This window comes from Podarcis bocagei, assembly GCF_964188305.1.
Source record: "Podarcis bocagei genome assembly, chromosome: 12".
Lineage (NCBI taxonomy): Eukaryota > Metazoa > Chordata > Lepidosauria > Squamata > Lacertidae > Podarcis > Podarcis bocagei.
The window spans coordinates 27933010-27954576 of record NC_138137.1 but is presented as its reverse complement, the minus strand read 5'-3'; the positions used below and the strand labels follow the sequence as shown (position 1 = coordinate 27954576).

The following is a 21567-nucleotide window of genomic DNA, read 5'->3' as shown; positions in this document are numbered from 1 at the left end:
GGCGCAGATCAGGGTGACTTTTATGGTCCTTAAATGAATTGATACTTCCACTGTTAAAATGACCCAACAAGTACCAACGTTTACTTTTCCCTGCAGAATATAAATTTGAAATAGTTAAATTGTGTGGCTTTGGTTTGGTAACCAGTTTGGCTTTCCTCCTTAAGCTGACAATAGCTTAGCTTAGTTGTGCAATGCGAACATTATTGAAACAAAGGAACAAGGCCTTTGTCTCTCACCAGCCCACCCTCGCCTGGTTCCAAATCACGTGTGCCAGTACGGGATGCCTTCCATGCAGGAAATCTAATTTAATAACAACAAAGAGCCAGCCTTTGTGGCTTAGATTAATCTTTTGCTGCATAGTACAGTTTCAAACAAATGGTTAGTTCAAATGCGGTTGTCACTGGGTAAGTTTTCTATCCATTCTGCTTGTGAATAATGAATTGAGCTTTGCCTCCTACTTAAGGACCAACTTCATGCATAGCCCGGAGGAAAAGCCGGGGGTTGATTTATGAGCACCATTTTTGTTTTGCCTACACTTTGGGAGGAGGTGTAATAAGTTGTCTGAAAAAGCATAGACAGGAAATGAACCCTGGCATCCAAACCTAACCTGTTACATCTGCATTTAATTAATTTTTGCAGGTGATAAAAGATTTAAAGACAAAATGCGTTAAAGATTCCACCCCACCCCCCAAGCTACGGAATTAATAGTTTAAATCTTATTCATTTCAGCGCTCATAATTAAATCTCCTTGTGACGTTGCCCCAGTAGAGGATGGTGCAAAGAAAATGGGGCTTGTGGTTTAGTTATGAGCAACAATTGTTTTCTAATATATTTAATCATGTGATGCAAAATGCACAATTAAGCAGGAAAAACAATGAAGATGGTTCTGTATACTTCTGGGCAAGTGACAGGAAGAGTTTGTAGTCCTGTTCTACTCAGAAGCCTCTACGGCTGCAGTCCTATGCTAAATCAGCAGCAGATATTGCACCACAAGAATAGCAGCAATGCAGCAAAATGCGCCCACAGCAGTAACCCTGCCATCGCCCACCAACCAGGAAGAAGCTTGCCATCAACACTTCCACATTAGCTGTGCAGGGAAAGGCAACAATTAGCATATAGACATGGCGGAACAAGCACTTGTTGTCACTATGGATGGGCCAGAAATTTGATTCAGTTCACATTTAAGAGTGGGCCCACCTAATACGAACTTTCTGTAACAATGTGCGAAGTGTATCCTTTGAAATTTGCACCTCTTCAAATTCTGCAGTGCAGGTCTCCTGCTACATTAACGTGTACAAAAAGGCACAGGGTGGGACAAGTTGTTCATAAAAATACATATGAGTAAAAATAACATACCAAAATCCATTATATTACAGAAAATGCTTTGCAAAAATGTGTGTGTTGGACAAAAATTGCATTCAAAGATGTGTGCATTAGGGATTTTCTCCCCTACCCACCATGCCTGGGTTTTTGTGTTTGTTTGTTTTTTGCAGTCACAAACAAGCTCTGGTTTCCTTTGTAGCTGTTTCAGAGTTGACTTTAAGAGTTGCCTTATAGAAACGGGGGGGGGGGGGGACAAATGTGATAGGTAAACGGGAGCAACTGGAATCGGTGACTGGGTGTTCATACGTTGAGAATCTCTGCTGCTCTTTCATTCCACATATCTGGCCCAGCTCCCCACTATGCCAGTGATGTTTTTGTTTTAGGATATAAATATGAATGCTTGGCAAGCATTGAGAATCAATGAAATAGCAGGTTTGGTGCTCATTGACAAAAGTACCTGTGCATCCCATTGTTGCAACCAAGAGTTTACTTGCATTGGGAAGTTTGTGGCAAATAGAAGCTCCCTTTCTGCATACTTACCATGTATTCTACCATTTAGGAGATACTGCTACAGTCTGTGAAGGAATGGATGGCCTTTAACCTAGCTAAGACAGTCATACCTTGGTTTTTGAACAGCTTGGTTCCCAAACGTTTTGGCTCCCAAACGCCGCAAACCCAGAAGTGACTGTTCTGGCCTGATAACTATTTTTGGAAGCTGAATGTCCGATGGGGCTTCCACAGCTTCTGATTGGCTGCAGGAGCTTCCTGCAGCCAATCAGAAGCCATGCTTTGGTTTTTGAATATTTTGGAAGTCGAACGGACTTCTGGAACTGATTCCGTTCGACTTCCAAGGTACAACTGTAGATGGTTTCATAGGGAGGAGGGGGATGCTTTCTTCGGCTACTATGTTTGAATACCCTGTACACCAAGAGCAGTGATAGATGTTGTTTGGGTGTTCTACCTGGAGGTATGGAAATTCCCCTTCCTGATTTGGACTCTCCTTCATTGGGCGGTGTTAAACAGAGGTTGGATGGTCATCTATCAGGGATTATTTAGCTGTGATTACAGGGAAATGGACTAGAGGACTCTTCCAACCCTACAATTCTACGATTTACATGATGGGTATTTGTATCTGAGTTCTAAATCAGGGTTCTGAGAAGACTCACTTCACAGCAAGCCTTGCATGTTTGTTCCGTGCTTTGTAACAGCCCAGCCACCCTGTATGCAATGATGTTAAAGATTGTGTTTAAAATAGAGGGCAGCACACCTGGAGCCAGCGTAGAAGCCTCTCTTTATGTGTGATGCTCCTTCAAGTGAATGGGGCTATGGAAAAATGGTGATCATTTGTGTGCTCAGATGATCAAACACAGATCAAGATTCTCACTTCATCCATAAATTGGCAATTCCACAAGTCTGCCTCCCTTTAGGATGTCTCTTTCGGCAGGACTAAGTAAAGTGCAGTGGTACCTCGGTTTAAGAACAGCCCTGTTTACAAACTATTTGGTTTATGAACTCCACAAAACCGGAAGTAGTGTTCCGGTTTGAGAACTTTACCTTGGTCTAAGAACGGAAGCCAAACGGTGGGAGGGCACCGGCAGTGGGAGGCCTCATTAGGGAAAGCGTGCCTCGGTTTAAGAAGGGACTTCCAGAATGGATTAAGTTCCTAAATTGAGGTACCACTGTATGTGTGTGCGTGTTCGGAATCCCGCATTCTGTAAATCATGGACTGAGGTGTAGGTCCAGAACAAACAGAGAGTAGTTCAAAAAAGGGATAACTTATTTTTGACACAGAGGATGACTTCAGAAAAGTATAATGAATTATATGGCAGTGGGTAATTTGCATCAATTAGTTCCCCGCAATATACATATTGAAAGAAAGGTGGCAGGTGCCAAGCTGCAGCTGGTGGATATGTTGCGCTCACTCTACAGTATTTTTCTATCTGAAATTTCTGCCGACACATTTGACTCAGCCCTGGAAACTGCTTTTCTCCTGGATTTGGGGATTATGTGCATTGAAAAAATATAATGAAGCCAGATTGTTTCAACTAACTTCCCTCCTTCTGATCCTTGGAGCTTTTACCATTCCTTTTAAAGATTTAAATCTGCAATCCTGAAAGGATTTTCAGTGTTTACATGCTGAAAAATAGGAATGGCATAGGAAGAATTTTCTCATAGTTACCGAATAGTTCTTGCAGGAGACTGTCCCACGTGTGGCACACAGCTCCCAAACCAAATGCCCTAAATGGGACTGCCCTGCTTTTGTGTGAAGTTCATGAGGCTGTATAATATATTATCTCCATCTTCTCTACTCAACAGAAGATAATACCACCATCCCCATTCAAAGCTTTATGTATACTGCATGTTCACACCGAGTTCCTATAAATTCAGCAGAAGCCATCTCCATCCATTTATATGAAATACGGGCTCCCTCCATTGCAGTGAATCAGTAAATGGTTAAAAAAAAAAAAAGGCAGGAGAGTTTTGTGTATTCACCCTGAATCTACAAGGTTTGGCTGGATCAAAGTAAACGTACTGCTTGCCATCAGGGCTGAAGATACCATCTTCTTTCATGCTACCTCCCTTTTCTCAGTGGAATCAAGTATCCAACAGACCTCTAAACATTTTTCCAGATTTTTTTTTTTAATCAGAACTTAAAACCATTTTTTCTGCACTCGTAGTTTGAGACAGTAACTTCCACATGTTGGATCTGAGAAGGTTCTCCTTGATGGGAAGAGAAGTAGCATTACTACTTGTTGGAAATGATTTGTGGAAGCACCCCACAAAAATGCAGAATGGATGTTAGAAAAAGTATCAAAAATATTATTATTTCTTTAGCTTTGCCCTTGGATAAAATTGTGCATGGAACCTAAAGGTTTGGTGTTTCAACTATGCACTGTGCAACAAAAATGTCCCCATTTATCCTGCTATCAGCAACTACACTGGAACTATTTCCTTTATTTGAGGTGACCATTTATCAGACAAAAAAATTACTTGCTCTCTTTCTTTGTCTATCAGCACTACTACTCATGTTATGTTGAAAAATAACGTGTGTTCCATTTTTACCCCATACAAAATATATGGGGAGAAAGTGCACCAGTATTTACAGTAATTTGTTAAAATTAATTGTGGCAGCTGGAGATGCAAGAAGGCAAAAATTTCCACTCCGTCCTGTGTTTGCTGCATTCAGCATCATTTCTGTTCCACTACAGTTCAGCTTCTGTTGAAACCTACATTGTTCATCTCGCTATCTGATATGGCTGAAACTATTGTAATTAATCACATAATTAACTTCAGTGTGTTTCAATGGAAGGAAAACCATGAGAACAATGCAGACTATAATGTCATTTATGCAGTGTTTGTAATCTAAAAAACAAAAACAAACCAGAGATAGAGAATGCCACTCATATTTGCTTGCATGATTTTCGGTCCTGACCTCAGACAAACGTGCAAATTGTCACAGTTTCCACTCCCATTTCTGTTTCTGATGGAATTATCCAACATCCTTTATGGCAGCATCTGTTTTCAAGGAATAAATAATATATTTGGCTTACACATGTCTACTCAGAAGAAAGCCTCATTGTCTTCCATAGGATTTGTTTCCAGACAAGTATGTGTAGCAGTGTAGCCTTTGTGGCAATATTAGAAATAGCATACACAAAGTTAACGTATACAGAAAAAATAGCATGCACAAGAGGCTTACCACCCATGTTTTGCTGTCTCAGCAATAGTTTATTTGGACAGATAACTGGAAGAGTAACATCCATATACTGTGAAAACAATATTTACAATATCATATAAGTTTAGACCATTGGTCTAACTCAGTATTTTCTATACATTGATGCAGTGGCTCTCCATGGTCTCTGCTAGCACTGCCTGGAGATGTCAAAGATTTAATGCAAAATGTGATGTACAACGGAGCCACAGCCTTCCCTGCCCTGCCCTTTAGTTTCTGGAGAGAAAATAAATGTCATCGTACATCTCAGAAATATCAAATTAGGAATGCATATTCTGAAGACAGCATCAGTGCTGAGAACTTGAATGGCATGTATTATTATAGAAGTTATCTCTGGTGGCTCATGAGCTCATATCTTGGGCTCACGCATTGGCAGAAAGAGACCTTTCGACATGGTGGGGAGGGCAGCAAAGCCAGCAAATCGTGCTGCCGAAGCTCTGCGCCCAAAATTCCCTTTTGGGCTTCTTGTGCTTTCCCCAATACCCTCTCGATGATCGAGCTTACCCCGGAGGTTAAAGCACTCACTCTATCTCCGTTAGCGGACACCTAAGAAAAGCATAGCAAGAGTAGTGGGAATGTGCCTGAAGCAGGGGAAAGTTCTCAAGAGTAGTGTTACTGTTAAGTGGCATCTAGGTCATTTCTGTTGCAGCCCTGAGCCACCATTATATTGTGTTCTGCAAGATTGTGACGCGGGGGGCGCTGTGGGTTAAACCACAGAGCCTAGGACTTGCTGATCAGAAGGTTGGCGGTTCGAATCCCTGCGACGGGGTGAGCTCCTGCTGCTCGGTCCCAGCTCCTGCCAACCTAGCAGTTCGAAAGCACGTCAAAGTGCAAGAAGATAAATAGGTACCACTCCGGCGGGAAGGTAAACAGCATTTCCGTGCACTGCTCTGGTTTGCCAGAAGCAGCTTAGTCATGCTGGCCACATGACCCGAAAGCTTGTACGCTGGCTCCCTCGGCCAATAAAGTGAGATGAGCGTCCCAACCCCAGAGTCGGTCACAACTGGTCCTAATGGTCAGGGGTCCCTTTACTCCCTTTAGGCTGATGTTCTAGCATTATCGAAAGACTTTCAGGGCCTATGTGGCTTAAAAATTGCGTCTAAATTTTAATAACTAGAGCTGAGGTGAAAATGCCAATAAAATGTTTTTCCATGAAACCCTCCAGAAAGATGATGGGAAAGGAAGAATTTCTCTCATTTTTTCAGAAGGAGGTTCCTGCTTGCATTACCTAATCTTACAAGTTGGTCATGGTTCCCACCACCACCACCACCCATCCCTCTTTGTTTGGTTTTAAGCAATAGTTCTTGTGCTACTCAAAAGTGCCCTGCAATATTGACAGTGGCGCAGGGCTCTTCCCCCAGGAATGTACTGGGACTGATGCCACATCACGTCATATTGTCTCACTCCCAAGGCACTCTGCAAAGCTCAACCATTTCTGAGATGTTTCTTTCTGAGAAGTTTTTCTCTGCCCCAAGAAAGCAGCAGAAAATCACTGCCCATTATTATTATTATTATTATTATTATTATTATTATTATTATTATTATTATTATTAACTAATAGGAAACTGTGAGGGAATTTTGGTCGAGTCTTAGTTAGAATTGACATTTTAAAGAGTTGGCAACACACATGTCTTTAGCAGCAACTGCAACTAGACTACATTTGGCTTCATTATACTTGGAAATCTTTGAATGGCATACTGTGATATATTGCGATGATTACCTGCACAATAAGCCATTACGGCTCCTTGGGAACAGGTTTTGCTGAACATACTAATGAGCTCACCATGAATTTTAAAAATTTTTAAACTATGTTTTGTGGTTTTCATTTCCCCAGGAGCTATTTTCCTTAATGAAATAACACAATCCCATTTCAGCATTAATTTGAACGTATCAATAATAGCTTAATAATATTATGGATTCATAAAACATCCTGCAGGATTACTGTGTAACTCCAACTCTGCATTACCCCAAAATAACTGAAACTAAACCTCAGCTTGCATAGAGAATAGATAGCCAGTATGCTCAAATTTCATTATTTTGGAAGATTCGTGTCCCCACTGGAGCTGAATGCATTTAATGACATGGAGAGGCAGATCCAAGATTTGTAGGTCACCCACTCTCCTTTTTTACTTGATGTGTGGCCTTGTGAAATCCATAGTGGTCACAGAGCCAAGTGCAAAAGAGAAGCACAAATAGGTTGTTCAGCAATCTAATTAAATTGTAGCTCTATGCTTCAGTTTTGGGAAATTATTTAGAGCACAGATTTGACTGACTTGTTTATTTAGTGTGGTTTTATCCCACCTTCCTTTCACCATAGAGCTCCATGTTGTGCATATGGAATTTCCATAGAGTGTCCCTTCCACGGCTAACCAGACCATATCTGCTTTTTGTATGGTAGCTGTAGAATCTACCCCGAGACCAAGTTCCAATACGTCTGGCATGTGTTCTTCCTTATTTGTGACATTATAATTTAAACACTTTAACCTGTGTTCCTCTATCAGTTTCAACTTGGACCCCTCCATGTCAAAGCCAGCATCAATAATCTGTTCCACAGAAGAGTGTACAAAAGCTTGTGGATAGATACAAGCTGATCTGCAAGGATCTGTGGGCTGGCTTTTAAATTCCAATATCAGAAGCAGATCTCTCTTCCCTAAAACCATGCACAAGGAAACCTCATAAGAACAAGATAGCAGAGGCCCTTTCTTCCTAAATCCTAAATCACATTGAGATGATTGGGTACATACACACAAATCCAAAGAAACCAAAACTTTTTGTAGGTTCCTCATCAGAGGAGCATTTGAACCATGAGACTCTGTTGGAGAAGAAGGCAGCATCTGCCTCAGGATCCTAACCTTCTCTGAAACTTCATGCCCCCCTCCAAATCTTCCATACCCCCAAAAGGAACTGTTCCACGGCGTGAGAACTACTGACCTAAGCAATCATAAGTATTTCCTTATGACTGCCAGTCCTATAATTGCATCTCACTGCCAAGTCAGGAAATAGGAATATTCTCAGTTTAAACAATCAAATTTTTCACCGGTATGAAATGGCAAACAGCGGTGCTTGTAGCAGTTTAACAGAAACTCTGTGAGACTGGACAGTTCTCCTAATGCATTCGACAACTTCAAACTTCAAAAAACCCCAAAATGGGCATGTAGGCTTTTCTAACCAGTCTCACATCTGCCCTAGTACACAGATATATTTTACCCACTCCTCCTGGCTTTCCCACTTGGGCTCCATGCACCCAATAGGTACATTTCACTTCTTTACAGTCCCTTATCAGATGCATGGACTGCATTCTCCTTTAGCTAACCGTCAGGTACCTGCTAATTCAGTGATAGATGATATGAGATAGCATGATCCAAGATGCGAGGTTATGGAAGACACTGGTGAAGGGTTTCTGAGGATTTGGCATAGGGTGGCTGGGCAGGTGACTCACTCCCTCTGTTGCTCTGACCAAAAGAGTGCTCCTAGCTTGGCCTCAGCACTTCTGAAAAGGGTCACGTGACTTCCTCTGGCTCAGACTTCACCAACTTGATGTCTTTCAGATGCTATGGATGACAATTCTATTCAGCTGATGGGCACTGTGGTCTAAAACACCTGAAGGGCACCAGGATGGCAAATCTGATCTGGGTGGCTGTTATTCGTTTGGCTGCTCTCCTTGTAATTTCCTCTGCCCAGTGGGAATGGACAGTAATAATCTATGTCAAGCCACACACAAGCCCTCACAAGACTGTTGTGACTATGAACAAATTCAGCCTCAAAAAGCTATTTTGCACACCAACATCCTAAGAGTATTTCCTTGGAAAAAAGTTCCATGGATTTTCAGTGGCAATTATTTCCAAGCATACGTGTTTAGCACTGCAGCTTAAAATGTGATCATAGCTACTAATAATTGTTGCTAGTAAGTTATTGCTACCAATGATTCATATGTGTGTAGCTGCATTGTATTGATGAAATATGCAGATCTTTTATGCTGTCCTTTGTCAGAAGATTTGCAATTCATTCTTCAAAGTGGCCTGCCAGCAAAGAGCATAGAGGATGAATGGCACTTGTGGCCTTTTGAGGATCAGGCTGCTCCAAGCTAATGAGATCATATTCTTACATCGTCAACTGCAGCCGTCATGATTTTATGAACATAAAGTATGAAGTCCTTTCTGCATCTGGGTTCCCTTTTGATGTGGATCTCGCTGCGGAGGGACTGCTAACTGAACTGAACATTTCAAGGAAGCCAATTTACTCAGCTGGTTGCAAACCCTTTGACCTCAATAGTGGAACTTGGCAAATCAACGAATACCCGAATATTTAGTGCTCTTTCAAGAATTGCAAAAATGCTCCATAACCCATAGATCCTCCTGCAGAAATCTAGTTTGTATTTTAAACATTAGTCTTTCTTCTTCTTTCTTTTTTAGGCCAATGAGACTAGTTAATTAAGCCTGAGGGGTTATGAACTGTTGGCAGTTAATAAGTCATAAAATTCCTCCATAAAACAGGATGCTAGATTCCATCACTGAGACAAGGAGTACAAAGAGCCGGTGTATAATATCTAATTGTACAAAAGGACTGGGATTTCTCAATGACTGCTCATCTGGAGTCTCAAGGGCATGCTCACTGTGGTTTCCTGATTTTTAGAAGCCGGTTTAAAAAATGAGTGTATTAAAGAGTAATTTGCCTGAAAGTTCAGGAAGTTTGGGGTGGGGAAGGGTGGGTGGAAAGGGGGGAGAGAGGGAGAGAGAGAGAAGAGGAAGGAAGGAAAAAGAAAGAGAGAGAAACACAAAGAGAGGGAGAGAGAAAAGAGGAGGAGAAGAGAAAGCAAAAGGGCTCTCGGCACACTGGCTTGGACATGATTGTGTTTGTCATCTGTTTTCTTTCCCCTTTAGGATGTTCACCATGGCAACGGTACACAGCAGGCTTTTTATGCTGACCCCAGCATCCTGTATGTCTCTCTCCATCGCTATGATGAAGGCAACTTCTTCCCTGGCAGCGGAGCCCCAAATGAGGTTAGGTTTATTTCTTTAGAGCCCCAATTTTATTTGTATCTTTTCGGGTAATTGCGTTGCATGATTACCCCTAATTTTCTCATCCTCAACTGGTGCTTTAAATTGCACTAGATTACCAAATAGTCCACTGGGGCCAAGGGACCAGCGCAGAACAAGTGCATAACCCAGAACAGTCCTTGTCAAATGGGGGCCAGGTTGATTTGACATGCCGTTTGATGTTTGTTTCAAAAGGACGTTTTTTGGATGTTTTCTTATTTTGATTCACTCCTGGCCTTTCCTCTCTCCCACCACCCCCCTTCCTCTGGCACTTCCCCCCTCCTCTCCCACTTCTCCTTTCAGGTTGGAAGTGGCCCTGGCGAAGGTTATAATATAAATATTGCTTGGACAGGTGGCTTGGATCCCCCCATGGGAGACGCAGAGTACCTCACAGCATACAGGTTGGTTCTTGTTTCCTTCTGAAAGTGCCAAACAGAAGTAACCGAGCTTGAAACATACAAGAGTTAGAATTGCAAGCAATCTTGAAAGCCATAAACGTGACCCATGGTGGAACCTGGCTTCAAGTTTTTGAAAAAAAAGAAGAAAGAAAGATCTGTTATTATGTAGTGTTTGGAGACTTCGCTGAATTTCATAAAGAGTCAATGTTAATATTGCTGGCCACCCACAAGAGAAACACACACACCACTTCATGCCTGAAGCAATCGTGAAGTAGCCTAGATTGCTGGATTGTTTTGGTTTTTTGCCCCCACCCTGTAAACTGGTTAAAATTAAAAGCCTTTTCAAAGGTAAGAAATATAATGAAAATCCTGAGTAAAGTGTTGGCATCATGATCTAACCAGGATCACGCTCAGTTCCCATTCATTCCCTGGAACTTGCTTCCTGGTATATGGACACTCACTGTTACACCCTGACCAAACATATACGGAACTAAGACCTACTGTTGGCAGTGACATTTGTTGACCATTTCAGCCAATTAATTAATAATATGTACACAGATTTTCATATGGTTAAATATTATTTCTGCAGAGAGAAAAAGTATGCTCTGTTTTTATACTATGTGTGTACTGTGATTCTGCAGTCACCATCCTAGAAGAGACATTTCAGTCTGAGTTTGGGGAAAGGGGGGAGTGGCTACAATTTTTGCGAGTTTTTATATTTAAAATAACGGAGGGAGAATCTGCTGCCAGATTCATCAGTGGCATTCTTTAGCAATATTTTTAGTCAGTCAATTGTTTGTTTGCTGTGTATTATTCATACCCTGCATTGCTTCACAATTAAAATAGTCAAAAGGCATAATATAGTCAAAAGGACCACAAGAGTCATCTAGTCCAACTCCCTGAAATGCAGAAATCTCTCACCCAATATGGGACTCGAACCCTGAGATTAAGAGTCTCATGCTCTAGGGACTGAGCTATCCAGCCTGTGGGGCTAATTAGCTCCCCCCCCCGGTCATTTCAGTCAAAGCACACAGACCTGGTGGGGTAGGCTAACTTGTGGGTGCAAAGAGCACCAAACTCAAAAGGAAGAGTGCTCCTGATTCTTCCTTTCCAGTCCTGTAGCTCAAATTTTGTGCTTTTAAAATTTGATACCTTTTTCTATCATCCTGCACAGCACCTCATCTTGAGAAAAAGCACCAAATTTGAGCTGGGCCTGAAGAAACTCCCTTTGCAGCCTCAGTTTGAATTCAAAGGGGGAAATGGGGCGCGCACCTGGGTCACATCCACACCTTTACATTTAGAGCACCTGGCTTCCCCCAAAGAATCCTGGGAACTGTAGTTGGTTTTTTTAAGGGTGCTGGAAATTGTATCTCTGTAAAGCATAAACTACAGCTCCCAGGATTCTTTGGGAGAAAGCCATGACTTATCAAAGTGCTCTAAATGTATGGTGGGGATGTGGCCTTAGAGTGAACTCCCCATTTTCCCTTTGTACTGGTAGAAGGAAGTTAAAACCACCTGACACTATGTGACACATCCAGCCCAACATGTCAAAGTGGCTCATGGCTGATGTTGGCCAATTTTGGATCCAGCTCTTTGTGGCATCCAGTTCCCTACCCTTAGAAGTGTGTTCAGCAGACTTTTATGGCAGCTGCTGTCATCATATTCCAGGTTCCATTCTGTTTCTTCTGGAGGGAGTGGGCAGAAGTTACTGCTGTTGGATTCACAGGTTCGGGGATGGCAAAGATGGCAACACACTGAAGCAGGCCTTTGGATATATCCAGTGCTTTTTTTCCTTTAAAAAAATGTTTAGGGGTACTCTCATTTTGACTCAGGAAAATCACCATTTTATAGTTCAAATCGGGGGAAATAAATACAGTAAATGGACAAAAGAACAAAGATTCACAAAATGTTTAGGGGTATGCGTACCCCTGCATCCCCCCAGAAAAAAAGCACTGGATATATCCACACTGCCTCTTGGTTCCTGGCTGTTGACACCACAATTTAACCAATTAATCAAATAAATTTGGCATCACTCGCCGATTTGCTGCTTTAAGATATCAAACCTGCCTTTCACATCCAAATTCAGATGTATTAATAAGGCAGCCAAATACAGGTTGTTGCCAAACAGTAGCATATAAATTTAAAATGTAGCTAAGAATTATACATATAAATTTAAAAAACCCATGATCTATGCAATAAATAAAACACACATGAAAGAACAGAATCTTAAACTTCATCTACCTAGTCTATGTTGAGTAGCCTTCACTGTGAGTTTAGCTATATTAAACATTACAAACTTGTATGAACCAGACAACAGATATTTAATCTTATCCCTGTCACTGACTGTAGCAGCCAGTGCTAAAGATTTCTCCTTATATTTTAGCCTAGGTGTTTCAGACAGTTTAATGTGTAGTGTATTGTGTACTCTACCCAGGGGCTACCGCATACGCAAAAGTACTTTCATGTCCAGTTTTCTGCTATTGCAGCTGCACAACTCTTTTTTTTTCTCTCCTCCCTCTTACAGTGAAATTGCTTGATGAAGTAATGCATGTCAGGACTGGGCAAACAGTTGGCATTGGGTCAAGAATGCCAGGTCAAGTTTGCAAAAGCTAGTTCAGAACTTTACCAGCTGACAACGAAACCACTAATTTCTGCTCTGACCAATGTCAGAACTTATAATTGCAAATGTTATATCTGCTGCATACCTTCGCTGCACTGCAAATATACCACAAAATCTATAAAACCTGCCTTTCCTCTACCCCCCAGGACTCTTGGGTGGTCCAGGAAAGCACAGCGCTGAGGTGGTTTTATATTCAGACATAACACACCTGACATCGACCCCAAACACACAAGCAACATAAAATCACAGCCTCGCACTGTTTCTGTGAAATGGGTTTTGATTTCATATACATAATTTGCCTATCGTGGAAAACACCTTGTCAAAGATTCAATTACTTTTAAGGTACGCCGTCCAAGCTGGTGAACCTCAGATGGTACCCACTTCTATATTTTCATTAATCCTTTGCTGAGGTCAATTAAAAAGCTGGACAAAAAAAAAATAGGGTGTTTAGATGGCACAAGGGTTTGGTGCTGGAGTTCAGCTTCTCTCACCTCCTAAAAGCTTGGTTCACATTCAACCCCAGTTAGTGAATAAGGGTAGAATACTGGAAGCTGAGCCAAGCACATTCGGTGTTTAGTTCAACCGCATGGCTATCAGAACAATTTCCACAGTTGGACTGATGGTATCTCATCTGAAGGGGCGGGGAGGAATGCACCCTGAGGTAACTTAGCACATGTGTCAGTCACTGAAACTAAACCCAGTCTTTTTCATTCAGAATCAAGGAGCATTTGGGACTTACAGTGTGAAGCGAATTGTGCCGTGCTCCCGCTCTCCAAATGGCTTCTGATGCTGTGGAGGTTTGCTTGTGGTCAAGGAAAGTGGCTGCCTTGCCATATCCACATGCTTTGATTTCGCTTCCTTTCGTGTATGAAAGAGCAATTTAGCCCATTTAACTGAACAGTTTACTTAGGCGGATAGCCTGGGCTGAATGCCCTTGTAGTAAAATAAGAGGCCTAGCCCTGTGTGGGACATAAGATGAACATCCTACTCCATGGCTGCTATGCTTTCTTGACTATCGTAGTCATGGTCTCCCCACACCCACTCAGTGGTGGGTGTGGTGACTGGTGTCCTTAGGGACCGGATGGGCACAGAGCCAATGACAGCCAGAGCCAATCTATTCTAGCTTTGTCCCCATCCTTTCCCCTGCTAGGATTACGCTGAGGCAATACTGAGACTAAGGAGGAGGAGGACCACCCCAGACTTGTTGTAAGTGAAAAGGCAAGCAGGTGGTAGCTGGCTGGTGGCAGACTGAGCAGTGCTCATTTCACTCTAATGGATTAGCTCCCACATCCTCTTTCTTTCCATTTTTCTTTATGGGTCAGGGATTTTCTGTTACATATGCTCTCCATAATTTTTACAGTTGCTCCGCCCATGTCCTAAAATGTAGAGAAGGGAATTCAAAGGAATTATACTCCCAAATTACAGGACAGAGACCCCGTAGTTACACAGGGGGTACTGTGCAAGCAAGGAAGCAGAAAATTTGATTTGACTGTAAGTGGTCAAAACTCTTACTGATATGAAATATTGTTTATCCAGATAGATTAAAGGAAGAGTTAGACACTGGTTTTGGCCAGGTAGGGCAGAGGAGGAAATACCCAGTGATTGGGATGCAAAAAATGGGGGCACGCCTAGACTTGGGGGGGATAATTTAAACTAGAGTTACTCTGAAAATGAACAAAAATGCAATGCAAGACAAAAATGGTGGCTCTGTCAAAATAGAAAATGTTTCAAAATATTGGCAAAAACACACACATCAAAATCTGAATTGCTGTTGCTTCAAATCTGCCACCTCTATACCCAAGGAAAGGTTGTTATTTTCAGGTTGGATTCTTGAAATCTCTTCCTTCTTGCAGAATTCTAACTCTTTCCATACCAAACCACTTTTTTAAGATTTCCAAAGTCTGTGGCAACTTCTTTGAGCCAAGATCCTTTTCAAACTGGGAATGTTTATTCCCCAGTTTTCTTGAATTATGGTTTGCTGCTACAACCTTTGCTTTGCAATAGCGCCACAGGCTTGGTACGTGTTAATGAGAATGGTTAATGGTTTAGCATTATGTAGCCTTAAAGATGCGTAAATATATAAACATGCTCATCAGAATATATCTTGTTTGAGGGGCCAATGCAGAAGGGAAGATAGATGGTGAAAGGAGAGCAGGGAGCATGCAGTATGGAACAAAATCATCCTTATAATCTCACGGTCGTGGGTTTGAGCCCCATATTGGGCAAAAGTTTCCTGTATTGCAGGAAGTTGGCTTAGATGACACTCGTTGTTCCAGCTCTACAGTTCTAAGATTTGAAGATTCTATGACACAGCCTGTTTGCTTTTGTAATGCATTGTCATGCGTTTTACAGATATGTCTGAATCTTTCCAGTGTGGCTGTGAGCAAAAATGCCCATGCCGAAATATCTGTGGGTCTGAATTAGAAAGAACAATTGCAAAAGCAGTGAAGGACGGAGACCCAAGTGGAATTTTGCTTTGGGCAATGGATTTTCCGCATATATCTGTCTGGGGGAGGCAGGAAAACAGAATTACCAATGGAATTTATTCCTTTAGTGGGCTTCACACACCCCCCCCTCATTTAAACCCTTTAAATGCACAAAGAAAACAAAGCAAAACGAACGCAAGAAACGTCTCCTCCCACAAGCTCATTTTACAAAAGAAAATGAATGGGGCGGGGGTTCTTTTTAGGGGTCCGGCAATGATGACAGCTGCAAACATTTGATTTTTAGAAGTTGCTTTCCCAAGATGGGGCATAGGAATAGAGGCAGGGGAGCCGGAATGGAAACTGGTGAATTAAAAATGGCGCCAGTGGAGAACCTGACAGGTCAGAGAAGGAGCTCAGTAGAAAATAGTTGATTACAGGCAATCGAGATTCACAGGCCTTCGATAGTTTGGCCTGAGAAGTGCTTTGGCCTGAGTGCTCAGTGCAGGCCTCCCCATTTGGCCCATGAGGCTGTTTTGGCCACACCCACCTGCTTTACACCTAGTATCATCTATGGCATCGGGTGGGGAGAAGGCTGAGACAAATGGGGGGAGGGGACTGGTGGCACCTGCAAAGGTCAATGCACACCATATGAAGTTTTTGCAAGGACTGATAGTCCTTGCACAGCTCTGAGAGGACAAATGGACACAAATAGCCCCAGCCATACCCTCTGCTACCATGACTTTCCTTTTGCAGGATCCTAAAATAAGTTCTTGGTCTTGGGAGTGGGGAGAGAGAAGGTGGCAGACATGGAGGAAGGTCGTAAGATCAGGGTGAACACAAGCAATCTCACTCAAGTATTTGAACAGCAGCTCTTGAATGCTCCCTTCCTAACAGAATCCTGCAATTCAAAGATAAAGAAAAGTCAGGACAAAATCTTACGTGAATGTTGGGACATGAATTGGGGGGGGGTTAAGGGGAGCATTGCGCATCTATACCTATACCTATACCTATACCCACCTGGCTTTGACGTTAGCTGATTTTTCATATTCTAATATCCTAAACCTATCAAAATGCAATCTTACTGGTTGGGAAGTTTTAGTAGTAGCTGACAGGCAACCTTAAGTGATGATAATGCCAAAAACTTTTCCCCTTTTAAACTGGGCCATTTTAAAAACTAGCATGAGCACTGTCCCATAAGGTTTATCTGAAAAGCAGCTTGGGATGGTTGAACACCTGTCCTTTTAGCATCATTTTAGCAAAGACTAACATTTTTATAACTCCAAAAATGTGTAGGTGAACAGTGTCTACCGATTTCCTCCAGGATTGGCCTGTGTTCCCCATATGTTCCCCTGCTTCTCAAGGGGGGTTGGGACATTTTCTAATGCTTAAGTGAATGGCTCACGTTCTTCTCTTTTGCTCACTATGTACACAAGAATGATGCAGAGATTAGGGGTGTGTGTTTTGTGCCATGTTTCATTCTGGGGAAAACAAGTTTTCCCAGGGATTGTTTCATCCTTGTATGGGCCTCCAAAAGAGCCCATTTTCTTGTAGATATGTAACAGAATACCCTTGAGTAGATTGCCAGTGGAGGGAACTGAAGCTGAGTGCTACTTTTACAACCACAGCCTTCTCCTGTGTGAGATAAAAGTTCCAGGCCTGCTAGTTTGGAGTCAGCAGGGAGCTCCGAAGTGATAGCTCCAGCAAGAGTATCCCAAGGGCTATTTATTTAAAAGCAAAGGAGCCAAGTTCATTCCCTACCTTTGTACTTGCCTTTAAGGTTTCTTGCAGCAATTATGCAAAACCTCAATGATTCCACATTTCAAACCTCAGTGTTTCTATGTTAATAATAATAATAATAATAATAATAATAATAATAATAATAATAATAATAATAATAATAATAATTTATTATTTATACCTCGCCCATCTGGCTGAGTTTCCGCAGCCACTCTGGGCAGCTCCCAATCAGTGTTAAAAACAGTACAGCGTTACATATTGAAAACTTCCCTGAATGTCAGGTAATTATTTATCTCTTTGACATCTGATGGGAGGGCGTTCCACGGGGCGGGTGCCACTACCGAGAAGGCCCTCTGTCTGGTTCCCTGTAGCCTCACTTCTCGCAATGAGGGAACCGCCAGAAGGCCCTCGGCGCTGGATCTCAGTGTCCGGGCTGAACGATGGGGGTGGAGACGCTCCTTCAGGTATACAGGACCGAGGCCGTTTAGGGCTTTAAAGGTCAGCATCAACACTTTGAATCGTGCTCGGGAACGTACTGGGAGCCAATGCAGATCTCTCAGAACCGGTGTTATGTGGTCCCGGCGGCCACCCCCAGTCACCAGTCTAGCTGCCGCATTCTGGATTAATTGCAGTTTCTGGGTCACCTTCAAAGGTAGCCCCATGTAGAGCGCGTTGCAGTAGTCCAAGCGTGAGATAACTAGAGCATGCACCACTCTGGCGAGACAGTTCGCGGGCAGATAGGGTCTTAGCCTGCGTACCAGGTGGAGCTGGTAGACAGCTGCCCTGGACACAGAGTTAACCTGCGCCTCCATGGACAGCTGTGAGTCCAAAATGTCTCCCAGGCTGCGCACCTGGTCTTTCAGGGGCACAGTTACCCCATTCAAGACCAGGGAATCCCCCACACCAACCCTTTGTCCCTAGCCCGCCGAAGATCATCAACCAGCGCGACCAAGGCAGTTTCAGTCCCATGGTGAGGCCTGAATCCCGATTGGAAGGGATCCAAATGGTCCGTTTCCTCCAGGCGTGCTTGGAGTTGTTCAGCAACCACCCGCTCAATCACCTTGCCCAAGAATGGCAGATTTGAGACTGGGCGGTAGTTGGCCAAATTGGCCGGGTCTAAAGATGTTTTTTTAAGAAGCGGTTTAATGACCGCCTCTTTCAGAGGGTCTGGGAAGGCTCCCTCACAGAGGGAAGCATTCACCACCCCGCAGAGCCCATTGCCCAGCCCTTCCGGGCTCGCTTTTATCAGCCGTTTCACGTTCATGGGCCGTTTTTAGCTGCTCGTGGTATGGTTGTGAAAGTTGTGTTGTAGGGTTGGTCTATTCATGGATGCTTTTTTAAAAAAAAAGAAGAAAAGAAAAAAGGTTTGACTTATTTAGTTATTTTAGCCAGGGCTTTTTTTCAGCCGCAACTCAGTTCTGGCACCTCTCAGGTGGGCGCCATTGCCATTCTGAGAGAACAAGGAAAGTATTTGTGGTGAGTTCTGGAACTTCTTTTTCTAGAAAAATAGCCCTGATTTTAGAACATGTAGCTCTTTCAGAACCTGCAGCTTGTTTTCAGTTCTTTGGTTCAGCCATCGAGCAACCCTACAAAGCCTGTTACTATTCTTCCCATTTTGCAGTTGGGCAAATAGGGGTCAGCAGAGTCTGAGGTGAAGGACACAATCGTGCTACCTATTCAAAACCAACTGGGCTGGCAGCTGAATCTTCAGTATCTGTGATGGGACAGCATTGTGCATCACACTCGAGAGGAGCAGGCTGGGTTAAGAAGAGCAGTGCAGGATGCCTAGCTCTCCCCGACAACACCTTGCCATTGCTCACTGCACCCCTCCAGAAGTGGTTATAGGGGGGCCACTTCTGCAGCATCCAAGAAAAGAGGAAATACACCACTACTTTCACCCCCAAAAAGAGGAAGACACCAACTTGCATAAAATATGCATGGGCTATTTCTACACATACAGTGGTACCCCGCAAGACGAATGCCTCGCAAGACGGAAAACCCGCAAGACGAAAGGGTTTTCTGTTTTGGAGGCGCTTCGCAAGACGAATTTCCCTATGGGCTTGCATCGCAAGACGAAAGCCCATAGGGAAATGCTGGCGGTCGGGAGCAAAGACTTTTGCCCCCCGCCGGCCTTCAGAAGAGGACCTCTTCTGAAGGCCGGCGGGGGGCAAAAGTCTTTGCTCCCCCCCGCCTGCCTTCCCCCCGCCTGCCCCGGGCGATCTTAAAATGCTGGCGGTCGGGAGCGAAGCGTTCGCTGCCGACCCCCAGCATTTTAAAATCTCCCCGGGACAGCAGAGAAATCTCCCCGGGACAGCAGACGGCTGCCGACCCCCAGCATTTTAAAATCTCCCCGGGACAGCAGAGACTTCTCTGTCCCGGGGAGATTTTAAAATGCTGGGGGTCGGGAGCGTTCGCTGCCGACCCCCAGCATTTTAAAATCTCCCCCTGTCCCGGGGAGATTTTAAAATGCTGGGGGTCGGCAGCGAACGCTTCGCTGCCGACCCCCAGCATTTTAAAATCTCCCCCTGTCCCGGGGAGATTTTAAAATGCTGGGGGTCGGCAGCGAACGCTTCGCTGCCGACCCCCAGCATTTTAAAACGCTGTTCCGAAGCGGGGGGCGGGAACAGCTGCCCCAGCCGCCCCACTTCGGAACGCTGTTCCGAAGCGGGGAGGGGGGGCGGGAACAGCTGCCCCAGCCGCCCCACTTCGGAACGCTGTTCCGAAGCGGGGAGGGGGGGCGGGAACAGCTGCCCCAGCCTCCCCACTTCGGAACGCTGTTCCGAAGCGGGGAGGGGGGCGGGAACATCTGCCCCAGCCGCCCCACTTCGGAACGCTGTTCCGAAGCGGGGAGGGGGGGCGGGAACATCTGCCCCAGCCGCCCCACTTCGGAATGCTGTTCCGAAGCGGGGAGGGGGCGGGAACAGCTGCCCCAGCCGCCCCACTTCGGAACGCTGTTCCGAAGCGGGGAGGGGGGGCGGGAACAGCTGCCCCAGCCGCCCCACTTCGGAACGCTGTTCCGAAGCGGGGAGGGGGGGCGGGAACATCTGCCCCAGCCGCCCCACTTCGGAACGCTGTTCCGAAGCGGGGAGGGGGGGCGGGAACAGCTGCCCCAGCCGCCCCACTTCGGAACGCTGTTCCGAAGCAGGGAGGGGGGGCGGGAACAGCTGCCCCAGCCACCCCACTTCGGAACGCTGTTCCGAAGCGGGGCTGGGGGCGGGAACACCTTCTGAAGGGGGGCAGGGGGCGAAAGTCTTTGTCCCCCCTGCCTGCCTTCCCAGGGGCTTTTAAATCGCCCCGGACAGCGGAGAAGTCCTCCGCTGTCCAGGGCGATTTTAAAATGCCGCCCGCCAGCATTTTAAGATCGCCTGGACAGCGGAGAAGTCCTCCGCTGTCCCAGGGTTTTTTAAAATGCTGGGGGTGGGAAGAAAAGCCCTTGTCCCCCCCCCCAGCTTTCAGAAGAGGTCCGGGGACAGACTGTCCCCGGACCTGGTCTGAAGGCGGTTTCCCTAGGAACGCATTAATTGATTTTCAATGCATTCCTATGGGAAACCGTGCATCGCAAGACGAAAAACTCGCAAGACGAAGAGACTTGCGGAACGAATTAATTTCGTCTTGCGAGGCACCACTGTAGATGCATATTCATAAATAACAATTTATGCATTTATTAATTACATTTATATTCAGCCTTTCCCTCCAAGGATCACAGGGTGATGCACTTGGTTTTCTGTTCCCCATTTTATCCTCACAACTACCCTGTGAGGTTGAGAGACAGTGGTAGGCCCAGTTTCACCCAGTGAGCTTCATGGCTGAGTAGGGATTCGAAACCCTGGTCTCTCAGGCCAAAGCCCAACACTCTGGACCATTACAACACACTTGTAATTGAAACAGAAAGACCAAACATAGTAGGGAAGACTGTGACCAGGTGCCGTTTGTGGCTGCTCAGTCAGCTGTCGAGTTGATAGGCAACTTCAAGACCTCTGCTGTCTCTGCTTGTGGTTTGTTGCATTTAAACTGGACTTGAGCTGGACAGCTTTTCAAGAAGAGGACTCCATCAATTGGAGGATTGTACTCTGTAAAGTAGGTCACACAGTCAAACCGACTGACTGACTTCTTCCTAGGTTTCTCACAGGGCCTGTTCTTGGAGATTCAGACCTCTGGCTTTTACCCTTCTGAGACTCACATGTTTTCTCTCCACATTTAACATCTCATGGCGGTGGGGGCGGGGGGGAGAAGCTTCAGGGAAAATAACAGTCTGTGAAAGGCTTAAGTGCTCCTCTGCTCCTGTTCACCCCCT

At 44.5% G+C, this 21567-nt stretch overlaps 1 protein-coding gene across 6 annotated transcripts in view; it reads left to right on the top strand.

The window, feature by feature from the left end:
• Positions 1–21567, top strand: part of HDAC9 (histone deacetylase 9) — a 487438-nt gene that overhangs the window by 388583 nt on the left and 77288 nt on the right. For all 6 annotated transcript variants that reach the window (XM_081164394.1, XM_081164395.1, XM_081164393.1 and 3 more), the window contains 2 exons: positions 9937–10056; positions 10396–10493. In XM_081164394.1, the coding sequence (XP_081020520.1) occupies positions 9937–10056; positions 10396–10493 (218 nt within the window). The remainder of the gene's footprint in view (positions 1–9936; positions 10057–10395; positions 10494–21567) is intronic.